Genomic DNA, 25,562 nt, shown 5'->3' on the forward strand with positions numbered 1-25,562 from the left:
CCTAAAAGTGGCAAAAGGCCACTCATTAAAAGTACTTATCTTGCTTTATTTCCAGTTTGCGTGTGAATTTAGACATGGGCAAAATGGTGTTCAGTTGGATGATTAAGAAGGACTCTAAAATCCCCGGGACTGTGGTTCGAGCCAGCACCATACCAGAGCAGCTGGGCCGGATCTCTTATCTGCTCACCGACAAAACTGGTATGATTTCCTTTTCTGCTTGACCTGAGACATATCACAAAGCTTGAATGTCATATATGTATTTACAGAGCTTTAAAGTTGGCATGAAACGGAAGTTGCGATAATCGTTTCTTCCATGTCGTATATCAGTGAGAAACGACTACTTGAGCAAGAAAAAGGGTGTGACTTGATTTTGTCCATGGGGAGTTGATTGGATTGTTGTGGTTTTCTATTGGTGGATCCCATGTGTGTGTCAGGTTGTCCCGCCCTCGCGCCAGTAAACATGTCATCAGAGAAGAGAAGAGATGTTGCTGCAAGAGGGAGGGGAAGTTATTTGAATTTAAAAAAGATGGTTGAGCGTGCATAGATAAATGATTTATAATAAATACTGAAATAATCCGTCAATTTTGATTTTATGATGACTTTAATTGAACTGTAAAAGCGTATGTAAAATCTGCATCTTTTTTGTTGACAAAGTGACAAAAGTTGACATTATAAATGCATTTTAATGCATTTGCCTTTCATAGTGTGATGATGCAACCGTTAAGAAATGAAGTAAGAAATTAATACTTTTATTCATCAGGGATGCATCAAATTGATCAAAAGTGACAGTAAAGACATTTATAAATAATGTTAACAAATATTTCTGTTTCAAATATATGCTGTCCTTCTGATCTTTCTATTCATCAAAGAATCCTGAAAAAAATTGATCATGGTTTCCACAAAAATATTAAGCCGAATAGCTGTTTTGAACATTTATAATAATAAATGTTTATTGAGCATCAAATCATCATATTATAATGATTTCTGAATGATCATGTGACACTGAAGACTGGAGTAATGATGTTGAAAATTCAGCTTTGCATCACAGGAATAAATTACATTTTTAAAAATATTCAAATCCAAAATTTTATTATTTTATATTGTAATAATTATTCACAATAAAACTGTCTTTACTGCATTTTGATTAAATAAATGCAGCCAACTGCATTAAAAAAAAACATAAAACATTTTTTATATATATATAAAAAAGTCATCTTATTGACTCAAACTTTTGAACTGTAGTGTATTTCAGAGTAAAGCAGAATATATTGTAGGAAATAATGTATGGTGAGATATTGCTTGGGTTGCATAGTTATCTTTATATAAGGGCAAGTTAATTGTAAGAATGGACATTTTTATGTGACTCAGGAGAAAAGGAAAAAGGAAGTTGTGAGTTTGACAGTTGAATTTATGTTCCTTAATGCAAAGGGCTTTTCTGAATGAACCAAAGCAGAAATGAGCCCATTATGCTGGTGTTTGAGAGTTGATAGTGCTGAAGTGTTTCCCTCAGTGGCTCACAGGTATCTGAGGCTCTTGCCATGGGGCTTAAACCTGTGTGCTGAGAGCGCAGACATGCCACTTATTACAGCTACAAATCAGAGATGACCTGAAGGCTCTCATCCTCACACACTAACCACACAGAGTCAGTGAGCTCTACCCTTCAAATTTATGCTTTTGACCGCCTGTAAAATGATGGCCTCTTTCCCACACGGACACTGATGTAGCTTGACTGAGCCAGTGAATAAAGGGGGTCAGAGGTCATTGTAATGTAAGGGGTAGACCAGCGACGCCTGACTGAAATACTACCGTGAGGCTCTGTTAAAGAGTGGCCAACGCAAGAGGTGTCAGGAAACGAACCTGAGGCTCTTTGTCATTAACAAGCCATTAGTGTTAATATTGTGTAGTTTGAGGTTTTTGGCTACAGGAAGTGCATGTCGATCAGGGAAGGTTGTTAGAGATGGACATTTCCTTTCACAGATTTGTCTCTGTTATCGGTTATGTTCGAAATTGAACATGGTGTACTGCATACTGCCTACTATTCAAAAAAACAGGATATAGTATATATTTTACAGCTAAAATGAGTTGTGGTGTATTGGTAAAAGATCTGGGATGGTAACCGATAGATTAGTTTTATTTATAATTACCCCGTTGTGACCTTGATCTAGACGTTTGATCTCATTTATTTGATAGGCCTGTACCAGTAAATGCATTTTAGTTTGTTTTAGTGATTTTGTGCTTTTTTCCCCCCTTCATTTTTGCTTTTTAGCTTTAATTTTATTATTTATTTCAGTTTTAGTTTCAGTCATTTTAGTACTTCATTCTAATATTTATATTATTTCATCTTTATTTCAATGAACAAAGACCATTTTTAATCATTTTAGTATTGAAAGTTACTAAAACATCTGCTAAAATGAATATACTTATAATTATATAAGCAGATCTGTTTATTTAGGCATGATGGGTCGCCCTCCTCTAATGTTAATGGTTTTCACAGGGACTCTCACTCAGAACGAGATGGTGTTCAGACGACTCCATCTTGGAACTGTGGCGTACGGGATGGACTCCATGGATGAAGTGCAGAGTCACGTGTTCAGCGCTTACACTCAGGTATTCCCAGGATTCTCTGCATGGCAAAATACAGGGTGGGCCATTTATATGGATACACCGTAATAACATGGGAATGGTTGGTGATATTAAAGTCCTGTTTGTGGCACATTAGTATATATTAGTACACACCACCCATCTTGAGGAGTTTGCCCCCTCACATATACTAATGTGCCACAAACAGGACTTTAATATCACCAACCATTCCCATGTTATTACGGTGTATCCATATAAATGGCCCACCCTGTACACGCATACACCCACTTTTTTGACAAAATAACAATTATTTGTGCAAATTCTGCTGTAGATATTCGGCTCTACTGTTTATATCTCAGCATATCCAAAGCATAATTTATGTTCTATGAAGTTTTTGCAATAATGTCAGATTTATCATATATTTGTTATGCTTTGGTTATGTCTATCAACTTCTTTAAAAAAAGGAGAGAAAATAATAAATTTTAATAATGAATAAAAATGTCGATCTGAGAAATCTAATGAAAAATAATTCATTTTAATCCCAAAATTTAAGCACATAATAACTATAATGTGCCATGGTCATGGGTTCGATTATCAGGGAATGCATGAACTAATTACCATAAATATTAGTTGCTTTGAATAAAAATGTCTGGCAAATGTATAAATGTAAATTTGTCATATTGATGACATGGGATTACTTGTGATATATGATTTTGGTCGTAGCACCCATCTAAAATATGCAGATTTGGATGCAGCCTGTCACTGTATAACTGGGCTGTTTAGAAAAGCCCATCACAAAGCACTATTGTTTAGCTTTTGTCCAGAGAACAGAGCAAACTCCTCGTAAAATGAGTCCCTTTCACCTCTTACTGATATGTTTAGTCCGTTTGACACCAGAGGTCACTGAAGCAGGAAACCAGGGTCATAAGTACTCTGGCCTCTCAATAGCTTATATACGAACTTACAAACTCTGTCATTAGCGCTCGGAAATGTGCGCTCTATAAATAGTAGCTCAGTGCTAAAGGTAATTGTTCATATATGTAACACATCTGGGAGCATTTATGAGTCCCTTTTCAGGATATTAGCAAGGGTCGGTTTATTAGCAATCAGACGTGGACATTTTTATCATTATGTCAAGCCAAAGTGCTAATATTTGCTTCAAATCTGGTCACAGAGAATCAAAATAAGGAGAATGCCTCTTTATAGGTGCACGATACTGTCTTTAGACTATAAACAATTTTTAACTTTGAAGAAATGAGTAACTTTTTACAAATGTGTTTGAGTTGTCTCATTTTGAAAAATTCAGCATCACATACTTCCTTTGTGGAGAAAGCAATCCCAGAATGCATTGCGACAAGCTCGGAGGAAAGAAATGACCCCAATGTATCTAGATATATTTCGAATATTTACTTAAATTTCATTCAGTAACTAAAAGTATTAATAAAAATAGTTTAGTGTGCTTAGATTTTGTAATGTTTTTAAAAGAAGATATATAATACAGTAACAACAGTAATATTGTGAAATATTATAACCATTTAAAATAACTGTTTTCTGTTGTAATAGATTTTAATTTATTTCCAGAATGAAGTTCAAAAGAACAACATTTATTTGAAATAGAACTTTTTTGTAACATTATAAATGTCTTTGCTGTCACTTTTGATCAATTTTAGTGCATCCTTGCAGAATAAAAGTATTATTATTATTTTCTTTTTTTAAAAATCTAATGACCCCAAACGTTTAAATGGTAGTTTAATTACAAAATCACTTAATTCACCTTTAAAAATGAATTCAGTCACCAAGCAGTACATTTAAAGGGATAGTTCACCCAAAAATTAAAATTCTGTCATAATTTCCTCACCCTCATGTCTTTCCAAATCCATAAGACTTTCGTTCATCTTCAGAACACAAATGAGGATCTTTTTAATGAAATCTGAGAGCTTTCTGTCCCTCCATTGACAGCTACATATCTGACACTTTCAAACCAGAGAAAGATAGTAAAGACATTGTTAAAGTAATCCATGTGACTCCAGTGGTTTAGCATACATTTTATGAAGTGAAACGAGTGCTTTGTGCAAAAAAACACATAATTAACCACTTTATTGACAGAATTATTAATGACAGAATTAAATGTTTTTTGTGAACTAACCTTTTTAACGTTAATCAAATCAGTTATGATAACCACTTTATTGTCATTTTAGATTGAACAAAGTAGACAATCATGTTAAAGGGGTGATGAACTGAGAAATCAAATTTTCCTTGAGCTTTTGACATATAAGAGGTCATCATAAGAATATCCTGTAAGTTTCAGAACTGAAAACGTCCTCGTTAGTCCAATAAAAGCTTTTATTAACACCAGGCACAGCGAACGACAGGTTTTTCAAAGTGGGGATCTATAAGGTCAAAGGTTATCAAACACCGCCTCCGCAGAAGAAGATCAACGCCTACTTCAACACTGCCTGTTTAGCCCCGCCCACCGATTCGCGCATTACATGAAACTCATTATAATATGCAAAACTGTTATCCAATCATAGCAGTGGGCGTTTACTTCCAAGTCTTCAATGCGGCACGCCCATAAAAACTGAGCGTTTCAGGAGCTAGGCTCAAAACCAGGGTAGAAAATAGCCTATTACTTGTTTTTGAATGTAAAAACCAAGCGAACGTCATAAGTTGACCTCAGACAACAATATAAAAATTATATTCATGACTCCTTTAAATCTGATGTTCACAGCCCCCTCATGACCTCCAGGCCTCTCGTGCACCGGGCGCCACCAAAGTGAGGAAGACCATCAGCAGTCGAGTGCACGAGGCAGTGAAGGCCATCGCACTGGTGCACAATGTGACTCCGGTGTACGAGTCCAACGGTGTGACGGATCAAGCGGAAGCTGAACAGCACTATGAAGACACATGCAGGGTGTACCAGGCCTCCAGTCCAGACGAGGTACTGCAGTCTTATTCATGATGCTCAAATCACCCTTATATTAAATAACCCGTAACACTTTACACAACGGTTTTATTAGTTAGCATTAGTTAACTACTTTAGTTAACGTGAACTAAGAATGGACAATACTTCTGAAGTATTTATTAATCTTACTTCATTTTAATTTCAACATTTACTGATATATTATTAAAATCAAAAGTTGTATTTGTTAACATTAGTTAATGCAGTGTGAACTAACATGAACAAAACAATGAACAACTGTATTTTTATTAACTAACATTAACAAAGATTAATGAATACTGTAATAAATGTATTGCTCATTATTATTTCATGTTAGTTAATACATTAATGTTCACAAATGAAACCTTATATGAAACTATATACAGTATATATAAATAGATTACAAATCATATATTTTTTTTAAATAGCATTCATAAAACATGAGCATTTAAATAACATAACATGACCATTTGAACTATTTAAAAACTTTTTAAAAAGCTGAACAATTTGTTGTTATACACACACACACACACACACACACACACATATATATATATATATATAAATAATTTGGGGGAAAAATGGTTCTCATGCATGCGAGTCTAGACACATTTCATCCTCCTCTGCGCAGGTATTAGATGATTCACAAATGATGATTCGAGCATATTCACTTCTGCAGCCGATCACTTCTGCAGATGTGCTGTCTCGAATTCGATTATTTCTGGCCAGGAGCGAGTGATGCATGCAGTGATCAGTCGACCCATGCTGTGGTTACGTGGGCACCAAACACATCATTTCTGGTTTGGTTCTCACCACTGCATGCCAGCGCACTGACTGTGTGTGTGTTCAGGGAGACACTGACTAACTGCATTCATGTTCTGGAGCAGAAGCCCTGACGTCTGTCGGACAGACATGACACAACGATCTGGTGTTCTTTTGGAGACGATTGTTGCTTCTTTAGCCATGCTTTTCTTTCCCCTGATATTAAAGGAAATCGAATTAAAGTTCATACACCAAGTTTTTAGAATTTTAATATTTCTATTCATGTTGGCTTCATATCTGTGTGAAGCCAAAATTTTTTTTAAATAAATGACTCTAAAATGTCAACATTTTTCTTTCTTGAAAACATTTGAACACTACGGAGCCCCTAAAGGGACCTTTGCAAAAATACAAATATCACGTGCGTTTCTCGTGAGCATGTGAAAGTCTGTATATTTTTATTTTAATACACATCCTAACCATTATTTAATTTTTTTTTTTGGATTTTGCTAACAATTAATACCATCTGAGAGTCTGAACTAACCTGTGATTTAAAAAGATAAAATTATCTGAACTTTTTTTAAAGGACCTTGACAGTCATAAGGGGCTACCGTTCTCTCTGTGATGTCATTTCCTGTTTTATGGTTTTCTTGTCACGTGCCAATAACATTCCTGCATTGTTGGCTCTACCACACTGTCTTTCATTTGGTGAATTAAAGTTTTTAAAATATTGATGTTTTAAAACCAAAAAAAAAATGTTTAAGAAAAAAATGTACCTAAATATTTATTACTTGTGTTTTTAATTCAGAAATTGAAAACGTTCATCATAGAAATTTTGTTTTTGTTTTTAAAGAAGAAAAAAAATAAAAAATAATAATAATATTATTTAAAATAAAATATAATTTTTAAAGAAAAACTTAAGACCTAAATATATTTTACTTAAAAGTTTACAAGTTGTTTTTTATTTTAATATTTTTTTATTAAAATATTAATATTTAGAAAATATATATATAAAAAAATAAGATTAAATATTTTTTAATTAATTCAGAAAAAAACACCTTTTTTTGTTTTTTTAAGCTTTATTCATTGTTTCTTTTTAAATTAATAGATATGAACACAGATAGTTTGAACAATTTCTTCTCAAAATGCTTCAAAGTGGCATCCCTTATTGTTCTGTGCATATCTTGTGTACGCCTCATTTGTTGGTTTCTAACAGCGAGGGCAGTTTTTCGGCAGCAGTCCGCCCATCTGGATACTGTGAGATATGTTATTAGCAGCTAGTCAGGGAGGGCATAAGAAATCGGGTTTTTTGATCTCTCTGTAACCCTTGGTCTGGAAGTTATTGGGCAATAACTTCTGCCTCCCAGAAATACCCCCCTTCAGCATCACACTAATGGATGGCATCTGGTTTGCCTTTATCTTCACGTTCCCTGAAGAGAACATGCTTATAATTGGTGGCTCATTGCATACTTGCATTTTTTTGCGCCACACGTCCAAAAAACAGTTGCAGGATGTTAAAACGAAATGATTCTGTGTTTGATTTTGAGTTCGTTTTTGTTTAAGAAAACTGCATGTAGCACGTTTAAGTAATTTGCTTACAGTGTAGACAAGAAGCCCGACTTCCTGTTTGTTTATGACATTTGTTTATGAAACTCGGCAGTTTGCAAATGCGGAAATGTTTAATATGTTATGTTTTCTCTTTTGATCTGCTTCTCTCATGCACTAGGTGTCTCTGGTTCAGTGGACGGAGAGTGTGGGACTGACGCTGGTGGGCAGAGATCAGTCTTCTATGCAGCTGAGGACACCTAGTGGACAAATTCTCAACTTCACCATCCTGCAGATTTTCCCCTTTACCTACGAGAGCAAACGCATGGGCATCATAGTGCGCGTGAGTGGTGCATGCAGCAGTTTTGGATCATCTTAAACCGAAACATAGGTGTCTGTAAACTCCCTTAGCTATGTTTGACATACAATAGGGAACCAAAAAGTCTGAGATCACGTAAAAAAATAAGTGAAATAGGTCTGTATTAAATCATAAAAATGCAAAATACAAGCATTTTCACTGCTAGTCTGAGATTTTGAAACTGCGTTTTGTAATTATCTTATGTATTTTGTCATGTTTAACGGGTAGTTTATGGTTTCGATTTTTTTTTTTTTTAAATTTTACATAATTGCAGGCAAGTTGACCTCATATTAATTGAAATATTGCGCATTTGTATCTTTGTATCTTTAAAAAAAAAATTATTTGTCACACCACAGGACAATTATTGATTAATTATGGTGGCCAAATATTTGTTTAATGCATTAGACTGTCAATGAAAAAGACTTTTACAGCATTTATTAATGTTAATTTCTACATATACTAATGCATTTTTTAAATTTTAAGCATCAAGATAATTAGCATTAGTTAATGCATTATGAACAAACATAATTTAACAACAAACAATATTAAATATCTAAATTAATTTAAAAATAAAATAAGATTATAAATGAATTTAAATTATGAATTGTAATAAAATTAATTATACATTAAATGAAAATAAACTAAAATTATAAATGAACCTGGATGGATAAAGTATGTAAAAATGATTGTTCGCTGAGTGCGTTTACATGCACCCTCACAATGTGAATATAATGTGATTTTGGCAATATTGCCTTTAAACTTTACCTCATGTAAACACAACACTTCGATCAAACTAATGCGATTAAGCTCATAATCGTAGTAACCATAATAGCATTAAATTGTGGCGTACGCCGATTTTAATCACAATAAACAGGCACGTAAACGCCTTAATCTCATTATTACCGCTCTGACCAAAGTGTGCGTGTGCTCGGACGTGCACGTACGTTTTTCACACAACTTCATGATTCATGAACTCAGTGACATTATTCTGAAGTTTTCCTTCTACTCCGAATCGCTAAAATCTCTGCTACTGATCTTAGTGTCTGGCAAATATTCATTTGAACACCCTAGTATCTTTTGCACTGGCAAGAACCACTCGCATTTGCTCCAGAGAACGTGAAAATCTAGTTTGTACTCTACCCTTTTAAACAATGTGATAATTGAAGATCAGCCCCCAAAATTATATGACTAGACTGGCTGTTATCTGAGAAAGTTGTGACCCTGCCCTGGGCTTGATGACTAACTCTCCCCGAACAAACTCTCAGCTATTGTTGTTGGCCTGGACTGAAGGAAATCAGCAACTGAACCTGGTTTCCTCTGCAGAATCCTTTAAAACACCTTCAAGGACGATCAAGGATCTCCCATAATGCTTGGAAAATGCTTGGTCTCGCTTACCTGTGAACTTTTCCTTTTTCGTTTGGTACATTGAGTGTCATTGATCCTGATTTCTAGTGTTGCCATATTCCTCAGTGTCCACTCTATACATAAATGACAAATGATTTATTAACAAAACATATTCTGCTCATGTTTGTTAGGATGAATCCAGCGGGGAGATTACGTTTTACATGAAGGGTGCTGATGTGGTGATGGCTGGTGTTGTTCAGTACAACGACTGGCTGGAGGAAGAGGTCATTTCACTTTTTTCAAACAGTTAAACAAATACAAAATTATATTTACGTCATGCTTATGCCAAGAAGCTTCGTGACTTGTATGTTGAGAATTTCTTCCTTCTTTATCAGTGTGGGAATATGGCCAGGGAAGGTTTGAGGGTGCTAGTGGTGGCCAAAAAATCCCTAACAGAAGAACAATACCAAGATTTTGAGGTGAGTTTTCAACACTTAGTCATTAGAAAGTCCGAAAAGACTTTTCCGAAGAAAAATAGATGTAGACGTATCTTATGTTTATCAAGGCTGCCTTTATTTGATTAAAAATACAGTAAAAACAGTTATATTGTGAAATATTATTACCTTTTAAAATAGCGGTTTTCTATGTGAAGATATTGTAAAATGTAGTTTATTCCTGTGATCAAAGCTGGATTTTCAGCATCATTACTCCAGTCTTCAGTGTCACATAAATAATAAATCATGATAATATGATGATTTGATGCTCAAGAAACATTTCTGATTATTGTCAATGTTGAAAACAGTTGCTGCTAAAATTATTTGTACATTTTCAGGATTTTTGGATGAATGGAAGCTTCAAAAGAATAGCATTAATTTGAAATATATATATATTTTTAATAGTATATATGTAGTAATAATAATATATAAGATAAATATAATAAAAATAATTAAGTATATAATTAAATTATTAGAAAAAAATATATATCTATTTAAAAAAAAAAATATAAAAAGTATTTAAAAAAGAAAAGAAAAGACAATATAGGCAAATTTACTCTGGGCAGTAGATCTGATTTACACGTCACCTAGTTGTGTGCGCCGTCTTTCACAGAGGGTTTTAGCCATTACGTTAGCCATTAGGTTACGACTGGCTGACGGCCATTTGACTCTCAAATGACAAAAACAGAGTAAGTCACCTTTTTAAAGCTGTCAGTCAATTCAAATTTTAATCAAATTATTTACATTCAAGGTTGACTTAACCTGATAAAGACAGGGTGCAAGTTTCATTGCAGTAATTTATCACTTTTTGTAATTAACAGCACTAAATTGACAGCTTATTAACAGCTTGACTTTCTTTTCCATCAGTGATTTGAGGAGGTAAAGCAGTGGCCAAAAGTGATGTCCAGGGGGATATTTGTTTTTAATGACCCTACAAGTTTGATTAAACCATCAAAATATGAGAAATATTTTATTTTATGTTTTTAAAAATATATATATATTTTAAATATGATGGAAGAAAAAACACTAAACTTGGTTAAGGTATCTGACAAAATTATTAAGCAAAAAAGACAGCTACAGGTTTTACTTTACTATGCAAAACAGGAAACCTCATAACTAATCAGTTTTTAATATTTTGTTGGTTTTCTCTTGTTTTTGCATGTGTTCATATTTTTGTATGACAGCCTGACCAAAAATTATGTCCGTACAATTTGGCATGTTTCATTGCATTATCATCACAAAAACAATTGACTCCAAGCACGACTACATAAAATGCGTATAAAAACTGTAAAATATATAATATTTGAATAAAAGGTGAAGATGTCAATTTTCCTAGGCTGGACATCACTTTTGGCCACCACTGTAGATATTGAGAGAAACCATTTCTGATTTGTGTTTAAGACACAGAATAGTGATTCTTAACTGGTGGGTTGTGACCCAAAAATGAGCCACAGGTTTGTGTTCCTGTGCCCTAAATGCAATTAATAACATGCATCTAACCATATTATGGTGCATTATTAGAACTGTAATATAAATAGGCTTTAAAAGGGAGGAGAAAAGACACTTGTTCTTGATCATCAGGCCGTGGATCCAGTTGAGCTGAAATCAAAATATTTTGGTGCAATGTCATGTTACTGTTGCTTGGTAATATGACTATGCCAATAAAATATGTGGGCAATGTGTCAATTTTCCTTTTCGGCCCGTATCATATAGATAGCTTTAGATTTCTTGGTGTTAATGTTAAAATTAATAAGGGTCATGTTTGATTTTAAAGACATTTGCTGCATTTGAACTTACTTGTGAAGTGTCCATTGTAAAACGGGGTCCTGAGAACCGCTGGTATAGACGGTGACCTTTGGATGTTTATAACTACAATATCCAGGTGCTGATCTATATTTATCCCGATTAAACGGTTTCCTAGCAACCATCCATCGTCAACAGTAATTGTCATAAAGAAATGTAACATGTTTTCCACAGGGAACACCCCCAAAACGAACGTTACCCCGCCCACACGCACAGAGAAAGAGTTGTTTCTTCTCACAGGCCCACGTTCCCACTCTCAGAGCTGAAGTGTGTAATTGTGTTTGAGCGAGTGGGCGGCAGTGACTCACCGAGTGTGTGAGTCACCAAGTGAGAGTGTGTTCCTGTGTTACTCGCACTTGCACACATTGTTTGGTCTTTATCTCATTGTGATTGTGGGCCGTGGCCTCAAAACTGCATTCTGGCTTCGCTGAACAGAGCGGCAAATCTTTTTGAGGGGTCAAAGCAAGGCTGTGTCATTTTCACACTGATTATTTGACTGCCGATGCCTCTGGTTTGGAGTCTCAGTGGTCTGAACTTTCTCTTTTGACATGTCTGATATGTTTGCTTTGATTTCAGGAAAAAGTACTGAGCAGTGTTTAGAGATGAATTTTTAGCTAATAACCATAACAGATATAGAACGTGAAAAACATGAACAAATGTAACGCACAATATGATATTGTTAGATCAATAGATGTTTGTAGACTGAAAAATACCATTATAACAGTATTATAAGTAATACTTTTCTATAAGTAAGACTATAAAACTTGATAAATCGCGATTAAGTTTGTAAAGAAGTATGTAAATATGTATGTGTGTGTGTATATATATATATATATATATACTCATACATGCACACACACACACACACACACACATATACAGTGCAATGCATAAGTGAATACACCCATGCTAAAGTTGACTAAAAAGAGGAATAAAAAATCATATTTTGGAAATTGAACTTAATGCCTTAATTTAATTTTTTTTATTTTTAAGTATTTAAAAAAAAAAAAATTTAGGATACTATGCATCCTGATAAAGTTCCCTTGGCCTTTGGAATTAAAATAGCCCCACATCATCACATAGCCTTCACCATACCTAGAGATTGGCATGGGGTACTTTCCATAAGATCATCTCTCAATGCAAATCAAACTAGCTTTTAGGCTAACTGAAATAAAATCATGCCAATCTCTAGGTATGGTGAAGGCTATGTGATGATGTGGGGCTATTTTAATTCCAAAGGCCAAGGGAACTTTATCAGGATGCATAGTATCCTAAAAAAAAATACTTAAAAATAAAAATCTGCCTGCCTCTATGGGAATTTAACATAGGGGTGTACTCACTTATGCACCATGTATTTTAAGGAAGAACATTTATTTATTTACGATACATTATTCATTCACAAAGAAAATTGGTGTCCTTAAAGGTTGGATTTTTCCTAATTTTTTAAATTAAGGCATTAAGTTCAATTTCCAAAATATGATTTTTTATTCCTCTTTTTAGTCAACTTTAGCATGGGTGTATTCACTTATGCATTGCACTGTATATATTTACATTTTATAAAAAAAATATTTTTTATTTGTTATTATAATAATAATAATTATTATTATTATTATTATATTATTATTGTCAACACTACTATAAGAAATTATTTGTATTATTATTATGTATATATATAATGTATTTAATGTAATAACGCACTTGCTAAATAAATATATTCTTTATTTATATTGAATTATTAATACTCAAGATTTTATGCCCCTAAACATGATAATAATACAATAAATGTGTGTTAATATGTGTGTGTAACATGTCATGTGTGCCGCAGGCTCGCTACATCCAAGCCAAGTTGAGCGTGCACGATCGCTCGCTGAAAGTCGCCACAGTGATCGAGAGTCTGGAGATGGAGATGGAGCTCTTGTGTCTCACTGGGGTGGAGGACCAACTACAGGCCGATGTCAGACCCACTCTGGAGATACTGCGCAACGCTGGCATCAAAGTCAGTGTCTGCACGCACAACATGCACATACAATGAGATTTTAATGAGCTATGGAGCACAATGCACCAAAAATAGAAGCGCTCATCAAAAAGTCTTGACATGCAACGCTCAGTTGGTGGTTGCAACTGGTTAGAACAGAAACTCAGATTAACTTGTGATGATGAGATGTGATTTATCAATGCTTATCGCTTGGTTTGGAACACTGAAATACACTATATAGTTGCATTTCTACAGTCTGTCACGTGTAGAATTTCACTGTGTACTTCTAAAATGGGTTGTTTGTTGACGTGTTGTTAACACAAGCGCTTGGGTACATCAATGTCAGGCCTAATTTAACGAAACCTGTTCTTTGTCCAGGTTTGGATGTTGACCGGGGACAAATTAGAGACTGCAACCTGCACAGCCAAGAACGCCCATCTAGTGACCCGCAATCAGGACATCCACGTGTTCAGGCCTGTAAGTCTTCTCCAGATTTCTTATTTCAACCTTCATTTTTAAATGGGCCATATCTTGCACTTCTAAAATGATTTATCAACCCCCCCTCAATAAAGTTATAAAGTTCCTTGCACCAGAAATTATATCCTATTCTCTCCCTTACCTAAACAGGCTCTAGACCCTAAAACTAAAAGATTGACTAGCCTCAGTGCAGGAGAAATGAGTAAGGCTTTACAGGTTGCAAATCTTTCATTATGTTATGGTAGATATTTTAATAGTGCCTGAATCTTTCTGGAGACACTTAAAAGCATGAAAAAGACTTATATTTTTAGGATAGTGAAATATAAATGGTTTTGGACTGTGCTTGTTATTGTGCTTTTTGTTTTGGGAAGTCATTTCAGGAGAAATAAATCTGGAAATGAGAGACCATGAGCAAAGAATGCTGCCTAGTATTGCAAACCACCTTGACCATAACATAAAAGACATAATCGCTCACAAATATATATTATAAATACTGTTATACGATATAATATATATACTGTTCAAAAGTAATGGGTTGGTAAGATTTATTTTATGTTTTTGAAAGAAGTGTCTTATGCTCACCGAAGCTGCATTTATTTGATCAAAAATACAATAATAATTTGATTCTAATATTGTAATATTATTGCAATTTAAAATTACTGTTTTATGTTTTAATATATTTTAAAATGTAATTTATTCCTGTGATGCAAAGCTGAATTTTTAGTCTTCAGTGTCACATGATCCTTCAGAAATCATTCTAATAGAAACATTTCTTATTATCATCAATGCTGAAAACAGTTGTGCTGCTTAATATGTTTGTGGAAAACCATGATACTTTTTTTTTCTTCAGTATTCTTTGATGAATAGAAAGTTTAAAAGAATATTTTTTAACAGTATAAATGTCTTTGCTGTTACTTTTGATCAATTTAATGCATCCTTCCTGAATACAAGTATTAATTTCTTTTAAAAAATAAATAAAAAATCGTAATGACCCCAAAATTTTGTGCATGTAAGCTCCTAAAAAAAAAGTCTCCCAAGTGTCTCCAACACAAAAGTGGTCCACAGCTTGATTGAGTTTAGTAGCGTTCTGAGAAGCAAACAGGGAAAGTAGCATCCTGTGCCCTCTCTATGTGAAACATGACTCTATGAGCTGTTGTGGAGTTCCCATGTGGCGTGCTGCCACAGAAAGATAGGCCGCTCTGAGGAAGGTTGAATCTTCCCCACAGCAGCGGTTCCTGGAAACCAAAGACAATGGCTGGCACAACATGAAAACAAGCACCTCGTTCCCTCTGGATCGAAGAGGCATCTGGATTGGCTTCCTCATGGACACAAATGGCATCCAGATTGAAGTTTGGTGTGTTTAAAATTGACAGATAAATTGCTCTGGTGCGAACTGGTTGTGGTTCATGTTTCGGAGATAACTAAAAGGGAATAGTTCACCCGATAATTGTATACTCACCTTCATGTCATTCCAAACCTGTGTGATGTTTCTCGTATGGAAAAGAGCAGCCTGAACATTCTTACTAACTTCTCTTCTAGTAGTTCACAGCAGAAAGAAAGTCATATACGTTTGAAAATGACTTTGAGTTTGTTTACTCCTTTAACCTTTCAATCTAACATCTCAAGAAAGCCATATCTGCCCAAAGCCATCTGTAAATACAAAAACAACAGTTACTAATGGTGAACTTCCTGTGTGAAACTTGCAGACAGCAGGCAATGTAAACCTCACAGTTTAGACGGTTGAGCTGATAGCTAGTTGAATCTGCCATGGTCTGCCACGCAACTGACAGCTGAAGTTAATATCTCAGTCTTGTGATCTTGCTGTGGTTCACCGCTGAGATCATTATCCGAGTGGCTGATTGTGTGTTTGTATGAGAAAACACACTCCTGATGGTGATCTCTCCGATGTGTTGCAGGTAACCACTCGAAGCGAAGCTCACCTTGAGCTCAACGCCTTCAGGAGGAAACACGACTGCGCGCTGGTGATATCGGGAGACTCTCTGGAGGTAATGTGAGCCCACATGTACACATTACATTTGAATCAACCCCTTACACTTTTGCAAACTTTAGAGCGTAACTCAACTCAAGAGACATTGAAAAGAAAGCAGAATCTTGAGCTATTGCTTTTCTAAGCTTCGTGTCGGACAGTTTTGCATTGGCAAGAACCACTCGCATTTTCATTAGAAATTTATATGAACTTGAATCAGAGTACTGATAAATCTGTAGATATGATAAGTGTAAAACATGATTAATATAATGAGGTTAAAGGCCCTGTTTACACCTGGTATTAAGAAGCGTTTTGGTCGATCGGATCACAAGTGGACGAGGCTAAATACAGGTGGAAATGGGGTCTAAACTGTTTTGAGCTTGTCCACTTTCAGTCACTTCCAGAGGTAACTGGATATCCAGACCGGGTTGCTTTTGTAGTGTAAACGTTCATGTGGTCGAATGTGTTCGAACAGCCACAAAAGACCGCCTACTCTCCGCCTGCTGACCTAATGTGTAAAAATTATGGGAAGAGCTCTAGCCAGACGGGATTCAAACTTTGTCGGCTGAAGATCCAAATGTAGTTTGAAGATGAAAAATGTACCAAGCACAATGTTCTCTCGCCATTCCTGATTTCTAACACACTCACAGTGTTCAGTGTGATCTTGTCGGAGCAGAAACGAAAGCTGATGCTCTCTGTATGCTTTTCTGTCGTCGTTCTTATGTAAATTGCGCTAGCTTATTTCTTATTGAAAGATCTGAAAAAGCCCATACATAGACCTTCCCTCGAAGAAATCAGGACAGAAGTGGTTGAAAGTGGACAAAAGAGACGGATTAAAACACCAGGTGTAAACGGGAATTTCTCTCCCTCATCTACTTGTGATCCGATCGACTAAAACACATCTTAATACCAGGTGTAAATGTATTTCATTTATTAGTCTCAAATGTGTGTAATTCATGTGAAATTCACACATGACATTATGTGGATTTTATATCCTGTTAATATAAAATCAGTTAATATAAAATTCTGTTAATTTACGTTAATTTTAGTAAATGACCAGTTTGGTCAATAGCTTGATTTATTTATTTATCCTAAACATTGAGGTTTTGTGTCATTCTGCGTTCTACAGTATTAATTTGTTCTGTCTGATGTCTCGTTGAATGGCCTGTTCTCAGTCCTGATGTTGTTGTTGCTGCAGGTCTGTCTGAAGTATTACGAGTATGAGTTTATGGAGTTAGCGTGCCAGTGTCCGGCCGTCGTGTGCTGCCGCTGTGCTCCCACACAGAAAGCTCAGATTGTACGTCTGCTGCAGGAACGCACCGGCAAACTCACCTGTGCCGTGGGTGAGTATGCAGAAGCCATTGACGCTGTGCACTTCTTCTGCCTCTAAATCAATTAAATATACAGTGACATATTGTTGTAGACTTTCCTCGACAAAAACCCAATAGGATTTTCCCCTTGGCTTTTGGATTATTGTAGAAAATAAGCTTTGTGATCTACAAAAGTTTGGACAAGTGAAAGATAATTTTACGTGCCTGACCGGACAAGTAGCCTTATTAAAACTTCAGTGACAAAAAATAACTAGGGAAGCAAGAATGATTCTGATTTTATTACATTCATTGTAAACAGCGATTGATAACGGATAGTGTATTTCTTGTAACAAGATCGCACGTTTTTTTTTTTTCCTTATGGTCATGAATAAACACAGACATAAATGAAGTAATAAAAAATATCAGTATTATTTATCTTTATTAATAAATATAATAGGAATGAACAGCGATAGACATAATTAAAACATTGTCCCCCAGTTTCACAGACAAGGCTTAAGCTAGTCCCAAACTAAAATGTTCAAGCTGTTTTAACTGAAAGTAACTTGCACTGATATATCTTACAATATGTCAGTGCCATTGTTTTGTCTCAACATGCACACCAGTAATATTTTTTTTTTTCTAAGGCGCGTTTATAAAAGCTACTTAAATGTCCCACTTGAACGAAGGCCTAATCCTGGCTTAATCTAAGCCCTGTCTGTGTAACCCGGCCTGTAATGTACAGAACAAATCTAGATGACTAGCTAAAGATAACTGTTTAGTACTATTTAGTGCTTTCAATATCATCCAGTTCAGACCTTTTCTGATAATTGGAAAAAACTATGCTGATATATAAGTTTCCATTGCACGTTTAATCTTGACACGTGACATAACATCAGTTTTATTGCCCTTTCATAAGGTCTCAATCTGGGTCACGGCACCAGCTGTCCCTGGCTCATCGTTCACTGTTTTCTCTTTCTCAGGGGATGGAGGAAATGATGTCAGCATGATCCAGGAAGCAGACTGTGGCGTGGGAGTGGAGGGCAAAGTAAGAGCTACCAGTTCCCTGAGCAGCAGCCCTGTCACACACACTGTCGCCTTCTTCCGGAGTCTTCCCTCCATCTGCGCTCACTGCGTCAAACACACACCGTACACAGGCTCTTTTCAGACCTCTGCTGAGAGATTCTCACATTTCTTACATTACATGGCACTGAAAGCATGTAAAATGACTCCAAACTTTTTCACGCAACAACTTCCCATGACTGATTTACAGCGTGTTAGTTTTAAATCAAAATTCACCCTATTTTTTTTCTAAATAGAAGTTTCTGGTCTTATTTATGTTATTTTAAAGAATACGATGTCTGTTTTTTATATATATTTTTAATTGAAATAACTATCTCAGCCCCTGAAACAACTTTAATTGGTAATCATATTTTAATACATTTTATTTCACTTAAGCGGTAAGGTATTTCAGGCCATGCTATATTGAGTGTAATAGCATCAAAATATTTGAAAAATTCATTTGGTCAACTAGTTTAGCAAAATTTTATTTTTCTTATTTATTTAGATTTTTATTTTATTTATTTTACTTTATTTTATTTTATTTGAGACCATGCTTTTTGTTTATTAGCATTTAACAACCAACTAGGCAATTAATGTGTTCAGCTAGTTTATCTAAAGGTTTTTTTTCTTATTCATCTAGATCTTTATTATTATTATTATTATTATTATTATTATATTATTATTTATTTTATTTTAATAGTTCGACTAGGGATATAATGTATATGAAAATCTCTTGCTGTATTGACCAATCAGGACTATCCATATTAATATCAGAAATATGTCACATTACGGATGTCAAATACTTAACGAATGGCGCATCATGTTGTCTTAGGACCACCAAAGATTTCAAAATAAGTAATGAAAAAAAAACTTAAATTGACACCACAGTTTAGTTCAGGAAAGTCTGATTTCAGGAATCCCATCCGGAGGTGGACTGCCAATTTAGAAACACATTTTAGACTTCAGACGTTTTATGAGTCTAAATGTACCTAAAATACAAAGTTGACCCACTTGTGATGCGTCAAGCAAGATTTCCTGGTCATCAAAATGAGACGTTATGAGAAGGTTAATTGATATTGAGTCATTCATGACTAACACAGTAAGCCTTGATAGACTTTGACGTGGTTAAATGGGACGTTGGTGTTTTTTTTGTGTGTGTGTTTTTTTTTGCTTTACCCAGTGATCCGAAGAGGCTTAATATAGCCCGGCTTAATCTAGAAAACATTCTTGCTCGTGGTCCAAAAAAGCGTGTGTAAGCGCTCTGACCTGTTTGTTTATTTATCTGCGTGTGCAGGAAGGGAAGCAGGCGTCTCTGGCTGCAGATTTCTCCATCACTCAGTTTAAGCACTTGGGCAGACTGCTCATGGTCCACGGCAGAAACAGCTACAAACGCTCCGCTGCACTCAGCCAGTTTGTCATCCACCGGAGTCTCTGCATCAGCACCATGCAGGTAGTGTCTGCTCGAGTCATTATCCAGCACTAGCCCATGAATCACAGTAGCTGCAAATAAACAGTGTAGTGTTGAAGGTTTCAGGTCTTACAAAAAAGAACATGTATTGGTCAAAACTACACACACACACACACACACACACACACACACACACACACACACACACACACACACACATATGTGTATATGTATATGTGTGTATATGTATGTGTGTGTGTGTGTGTATGTATGTATTATATATTAATTATTAATTTGGTGTCTGTGAATAATTTAAATATTACAGTTTTTATAACACTAACAAAAAAAGAACCCAAAACTACCATGCTATAATTTTTTTATATCTTTTTTTTATAAATACATATACCAATGTATTACCATAGTTTTTGGAGATACACCATGATTTCTTTACACAATTTCAATTATTTTGGATGAGCAATCATAGTAATAATAGCAATTTTTGGGATGTGTCCCATGGTAATGTTGAGATATTTTATTTTATGTATTACAAATAATACTTATTTATATTATTATAATTATATTTATTTTTGGATAATATAATACCATGGTAAAACCATCATTTTTGCATGTGTACAATGGTTATTCCATGATACTATGTCTTAAATATAAAAAACAAAACACTAAACTTGTCCGTATTTATCTGACAAAAAAAAGGCAAACTACAGCTACATGTTTTTTTTTTTTTTTTTTTGGGTTTTACTATGCAAAAAAACTGCATACATTGACTACAACATAATCAGTTATTAATATTTTGTTAATATTTTTCTCGTTTATGCATGTGTTCATAATTTCTTTGCATTACAGCCTGGCCAAAAAATGTCCACACAATTTGGCAAGTTTCATAAAACAATTGACTCCAAGCACAACTACGTAATATGCTTACAAAATCTGTAACAAATTTTTAATAAGGGTGAAGATATTGCCAGACATCGCTTTTGGCCACTGCTGTACAATGAAAAAATACCATTGTATATGAACATGGTAATCATTTAGTACCGTGGTGTATATCAAACTACCATTATATTGCCATCTAATGCAATTACTGTACTATTGTACCACTGCAGCACTTTCCTGACAGGACCAATGAATATACCAGGGCTTTAGTTGCCTGCTGTCTTATATTTCTGCTGATGTTTTTCTTCCCATGTGTCCTCACAGGCCGTGTTCTCCTCTGTGTTCTACTTTGCATCTGTTCCACTTTATCAAGGCTTCCTCATTATCGGGTGAGTGTGCGGGTGATGATGACTCATTTGCACTCGGTGAAATCTCTCTGGCATTTCAGCCATGTGTTTCAGACAGCTCTGACATTAGAGGATCGCTGAGGGATTTGTTCCATCGAGAGTCACGGTCACTGAGCTAGAAGAAGCTCGCCAAAGCTGATGTCCATCAAAAGAGTCTTTGTGAAGCCTGTGATGAACAAGGGGTTAAAGCGGACAGGCTCTTCTAATTCAGCGAAGATGAGTTCAGGACAGGGAGAGAATAAAGCTGAAATTTCACCCACACTAGTACAGCGGTGAATCTAGATCTGTCACTTTGACTTTCTATGCATATGAAATATATCTGGGCGATTCTGTTGTAACGTGTACAAACCAGCAAAATTGTTCTATGTCGGGCGCATCTTACTTTTATTAACAGATAGATGTCATAGCTTGATGTTTTCAATTATTGCTTCAAAGAATTTCCCTGGCTTGGAGTAGTTATGAAAAAATCTCAGAAAATCATGGCAATTTCTGTTTTTTAGATGTGTCTAATATATATCTTTCTAGTTATATATTTTAAAATATGTAACTGGCTAGAACTTGTATTTTTGTTAGTGCAAACATCATAAAATTATTTTTAAAATCCTTGTCCAGTGATGATGGATAATTGGAAAATCATTGGTCTGATGGTTTTGCAAGCGAAGACATCACAAAATTTTAAATAGCATAAAAAATAACATGAAAGTATACTTTAAAAAGTCAAGTATGCATTCTTCATCAAAAATACTAAATGTTAAGCCCTATTTGGATGGGATTAGTTTCCTGCTCGGAGGACGTTAAAAGAAATTTGTGTTTCACAAGCGTACTTTGTGGTTGTAATCCCATCCACGACCTCAGTAAAAATTCCAGAGCAAATTACCTACTGTTTTTCGGCAAACTCAACGGTCCTCTGAAAAATCGAATCTGTCCGAATGTTAATGTCTGTAATTGCTAATATTGTATTACCTGAGCTATTAGGTAATACATTTATTGTATTGCCGTTTGCGCACCAATCTTTAGCATGCTTTTATTTCAATCCAATATGGATGGTATCCGACAAAAAAATTAAACGATAAAATTAATAAATAGAGACAAATCGCGTAAACCGCTAAGACTGCCCATTTTAATATCAATGTCAGGTAAGAGTAAGATACTTGTCTAGATTTTTCTGCTCACTTATGCAAGTTTATTATAAACAGCCACTTCTATAAACTCATGTGAAGCATACTTAAATAGGGCTTTTATAATAAATTAGAATTATATATAAATAAATTATTAAAAGGCACTTACGTCATACGTGTTGCACGCAAAGAACAGGTAAAAAACCTTTTGAATTGAGAAAATAATTGTATTAATTTAGAAAACTTTAAACATCCTGAACAACATCTGGGTTTCACGGTTTCCACAGAAATATGAAGCAGCACAACTGTTTTCAACATTGATAATAAGAATAAATGTTTCTTGAGCAGCAAATCAGCATATCAGAATGATTTCCGAAGGATCATGTGACACTGAAGACTGGAGTTAAAATTCAGCTTTTCCATCACAGGAATAAAAATACATTTTAGAAATAGAAAACATCATTTTAAACATTTTTTTAATAATTGTATTAAAATGATTGCAATATTTTAGCATTATTTTAAATTATTTTATTTCACAATATTACTGGGGGTTTTTTTTTTGTTTGTTGATCAAATAAATGCAACCCTAGCAACTTTATTGTATTAACATTTGTCTGTGCCGATGTGCCTTACAGCTACTCCACTATCTACACAATGTTTCCTGTTTTCTCCCTGGTTTTGGATAAAGATGTCAAGTCTGAGGTTGCCATGTTATATCCTGAACTTTACAAGGATCTTCTAAAGGTATTTGACCCTATCATTCTCAAATTAATAACCTACACTACTATTTAGTTAATGAATCTTTTGTGTTTTTTAAAATATTAATAACAGTGATTGTTTGCAGGGACGGCCTCTCTCGTTCAAAACGTTCTTAATATGGGTCTTGATCAGTATCTACCAAGGTAAGCGAACAATGTGGTTATTTTACCATATGGTGCAATGCATGAACTGTGCAACAACCTTCACTCAACAAAGTAGTTGTGCTGTAAATTGAGTAGACCATTTATGTCTCCCACTGACTGAAGCGTATCTGTGTTTGTAATGTCCATTCAGAGGCTTGTTAAGAAAGCAGCAGCAGTAGCACAGTGTGGTGAATGTTGTTTCATCCAAACAAAACCCACACACGTGTTTTTGCTCGCCCGCACTGAATGGTTTATTTGTGTCTGTGGCTACAATAGTCGAATAACACAAGGAGGTTTTCCACGATTGCTTTTTGAGCCGCACTAGCAGCCTCCACCCTGCTGTCTTTGTGTGTAAATCTCTCAGCGTCACACTTTGTCATTCCATTAGTTTAGAAGGTGATTCTGTTTGTGTTAGACAGCACTGGGTATTTCCTCACTTCTTTGAGAGCTTGTTTTCAAAAGAGAAGTCCTACATCCCTCGTTGTTATTCTCTGTCCGTGAAGTGTTTTCACTCAGATTCCCCCATCTATAGCATGTTTACATTTGTGCTTTAAATAGAGCCTTCAAAGTTGAATGGTCTTGAATTTCATGCATGCATTAATCAAGTTTTTCAGTCCCAGTGGTGTTTGAGGTTGAGCTCAAAGTTCACAATAACACTTCAGGACAGGAAGCGCTCAAAAAAAAGCTAAATCCATGGAAGTGTTCTTCCTCTTCCTGAGATCGCTGATCGGACAATCTCAGGGATTTGCTATGGTCTCATAAAGTGAATCTGAGACAAACGGTTTCTTTTTGTCATGACCTTTGTCATATATAGTATTTGCAGCTAAAAATTAATACACAAAAGTTCTTTATTTAACTTGAAAGAATGAACTTTCCAATCCTTTACTCCAATAATAACCTTCACCCATATATCAGAGTAACACAGATATTATTTCAGAAATTTCATATTTCAATGTACCTGTCAAGCGTGTATATTAACTATTTGTTAAATATGCACTTACACATAGTATATACATATATGTGTGTGTGTGTGTGTGTGTGTGTGTTATTTATATTTATATATATATATATATATATATATATATATATATATATATATATTCGCATTCGCATTCGCATTCGCATTCGCATTCATATTCGCATTCATATTCATATTCATATTCATATTCATATTCATATTCATATTCATATTCATATTCATATTCATATTCATATTCATATTCATATTCATATTCGTATATGTGTGACCCTGGATAACAAAACCAGTCATAAGTCGCACGGGTATATTTGTGGGAATAGCCAAAAATACATTGAATGGGTCAAAATGATAAATTTTTCTTTTATTTCTTTTTTCTTTTTTAGGATATTAAGTAAAGATCATGTTCCATGAAGATATTTTGTACTTCCTGTACAGTAGATATTTCCTACTGTAAATATATAAAATATTTATTTTTGTGAGTGAATGAAGCACAATCGAGAACATAAATGGACAACTTTAAAGACGATTTTCTCAATGTTTCGATTTTTTTGCTCCCTCAGATTCCAGATTTTCAAATAGTCATATCTCGGCCAAATATTGTCAAACCATACACCAGTGGAAAGCTTATTTATTCAGCTTTCATATGATGTACAATTCTCAATTTAAACAAATTTACCCATGTGACTGGTTTTGTGGTCCAGGGTCATATATATATATATGTATATATATATATATATATATATATATATATATATATATATATATATATATATATATATATATATATATATATACTCACACACTAGGGCTGTCAATTTAACGCGTACATTTAATTAATAAGTAATGGGAAAAACCGGCCCCTGTCCCAGACCGTAGTTCATCTTACTTTTCATAAAGTTGATTGGTGACGAACATTTTTCGCTGCGTATTGTGCTTAAACGGTCAGATACACCCAAAATAATGTCAAAATGTCTTTGTCGAGTATTCATGTAAACGCAGTCAGTTATGTAAGTGAACATAAACAGTTGAGAAAGAAAACTCATGTGTAACATATAATGGATTGGTACGTCAGGTCTTAAAGTGACAGCAGCCTAATATACCTGTTGTCAAATTATGGGATAAAATTAAAAATATCTATATGGCAGTTTTTTCGCCATGGTATCGATGTCAAAATTGAGGCCAGTGAAAATGCTGAGTGGCTAGAAACTTTGGAAAACCACTAGCC

General features: G+C 34.8%; 1 protein-coding gene across 1 annotated transcript in view; it reads left to right on the forward strand.

The window, feature by feature from the left end:
• atp9a (ATPase phospholipid transporting 9A) overlaps positions 1–25,562 on the forward strand; it is a 46,733-nt gene that overhangs the window by 15,698 nt on the left and 5,473 nt on the right. Inside the window, exons 12-26 of the mRNA XM_084099641.1 lie at positions 56–198; positions 2,495–2,607; positions 5,309–5,518; positions 8,004–8,165; positions 9,716–9,808; positions 9,920–10,003; positions 13,647–13,817; positions 14,175–14,273; positions 16,190–16,279; positions 17,459–17,603; positions 18,551–18,615; positions 19,924–20,079; positions 21,256–21,320; positions 23,092–23,200; positions 23,301–23,358. Of these exons, the coding sequence (XP_083955767.1) occupies positions 56–198; positions 2,495–2,607; positions 5,309–5,518; positions 8,004–8,165; positions 9,716–9,808; positions 9,920–10,003; positions 13,647–13,817; positions 14,175–14,273; positions 16,190–16,279; positions 17,459–17,603; positions 18,551–18,615; positions 19,924–20,079; positions 21,256–21,320; positions 23,092–23,200; positions 23,301–23,358 (1,763 nt within the window). The remainder of the gene's footprint in view (positions 1–55; positions 199–2,494; positions 2,608–5,308; positions 5,519–8,003; positions 8,166–9,715; positions 9,809–9,919; positions 10,004–13,646; positions 13,818–14,174; positions 14,274–16,189; positions 16,280–17,458; positions 17,604–18,550; positions 18,616–19,923; positions 20,080–21,255; positions 21,321–23,091; positions 23,201–23,300; positions 23,359–25,562) is intronic.

Source organism: Abramis brama (genome assembly GCF_963993115.1).
Source record: "Abramis brama genome assembly, chromosome: 22".
Lineage (NCBI taxonomy): Eukaryota > Metazoa > Chordata > Actinopteri > Cypriniformes > Leuciscidae > Abramis > Abramis brama.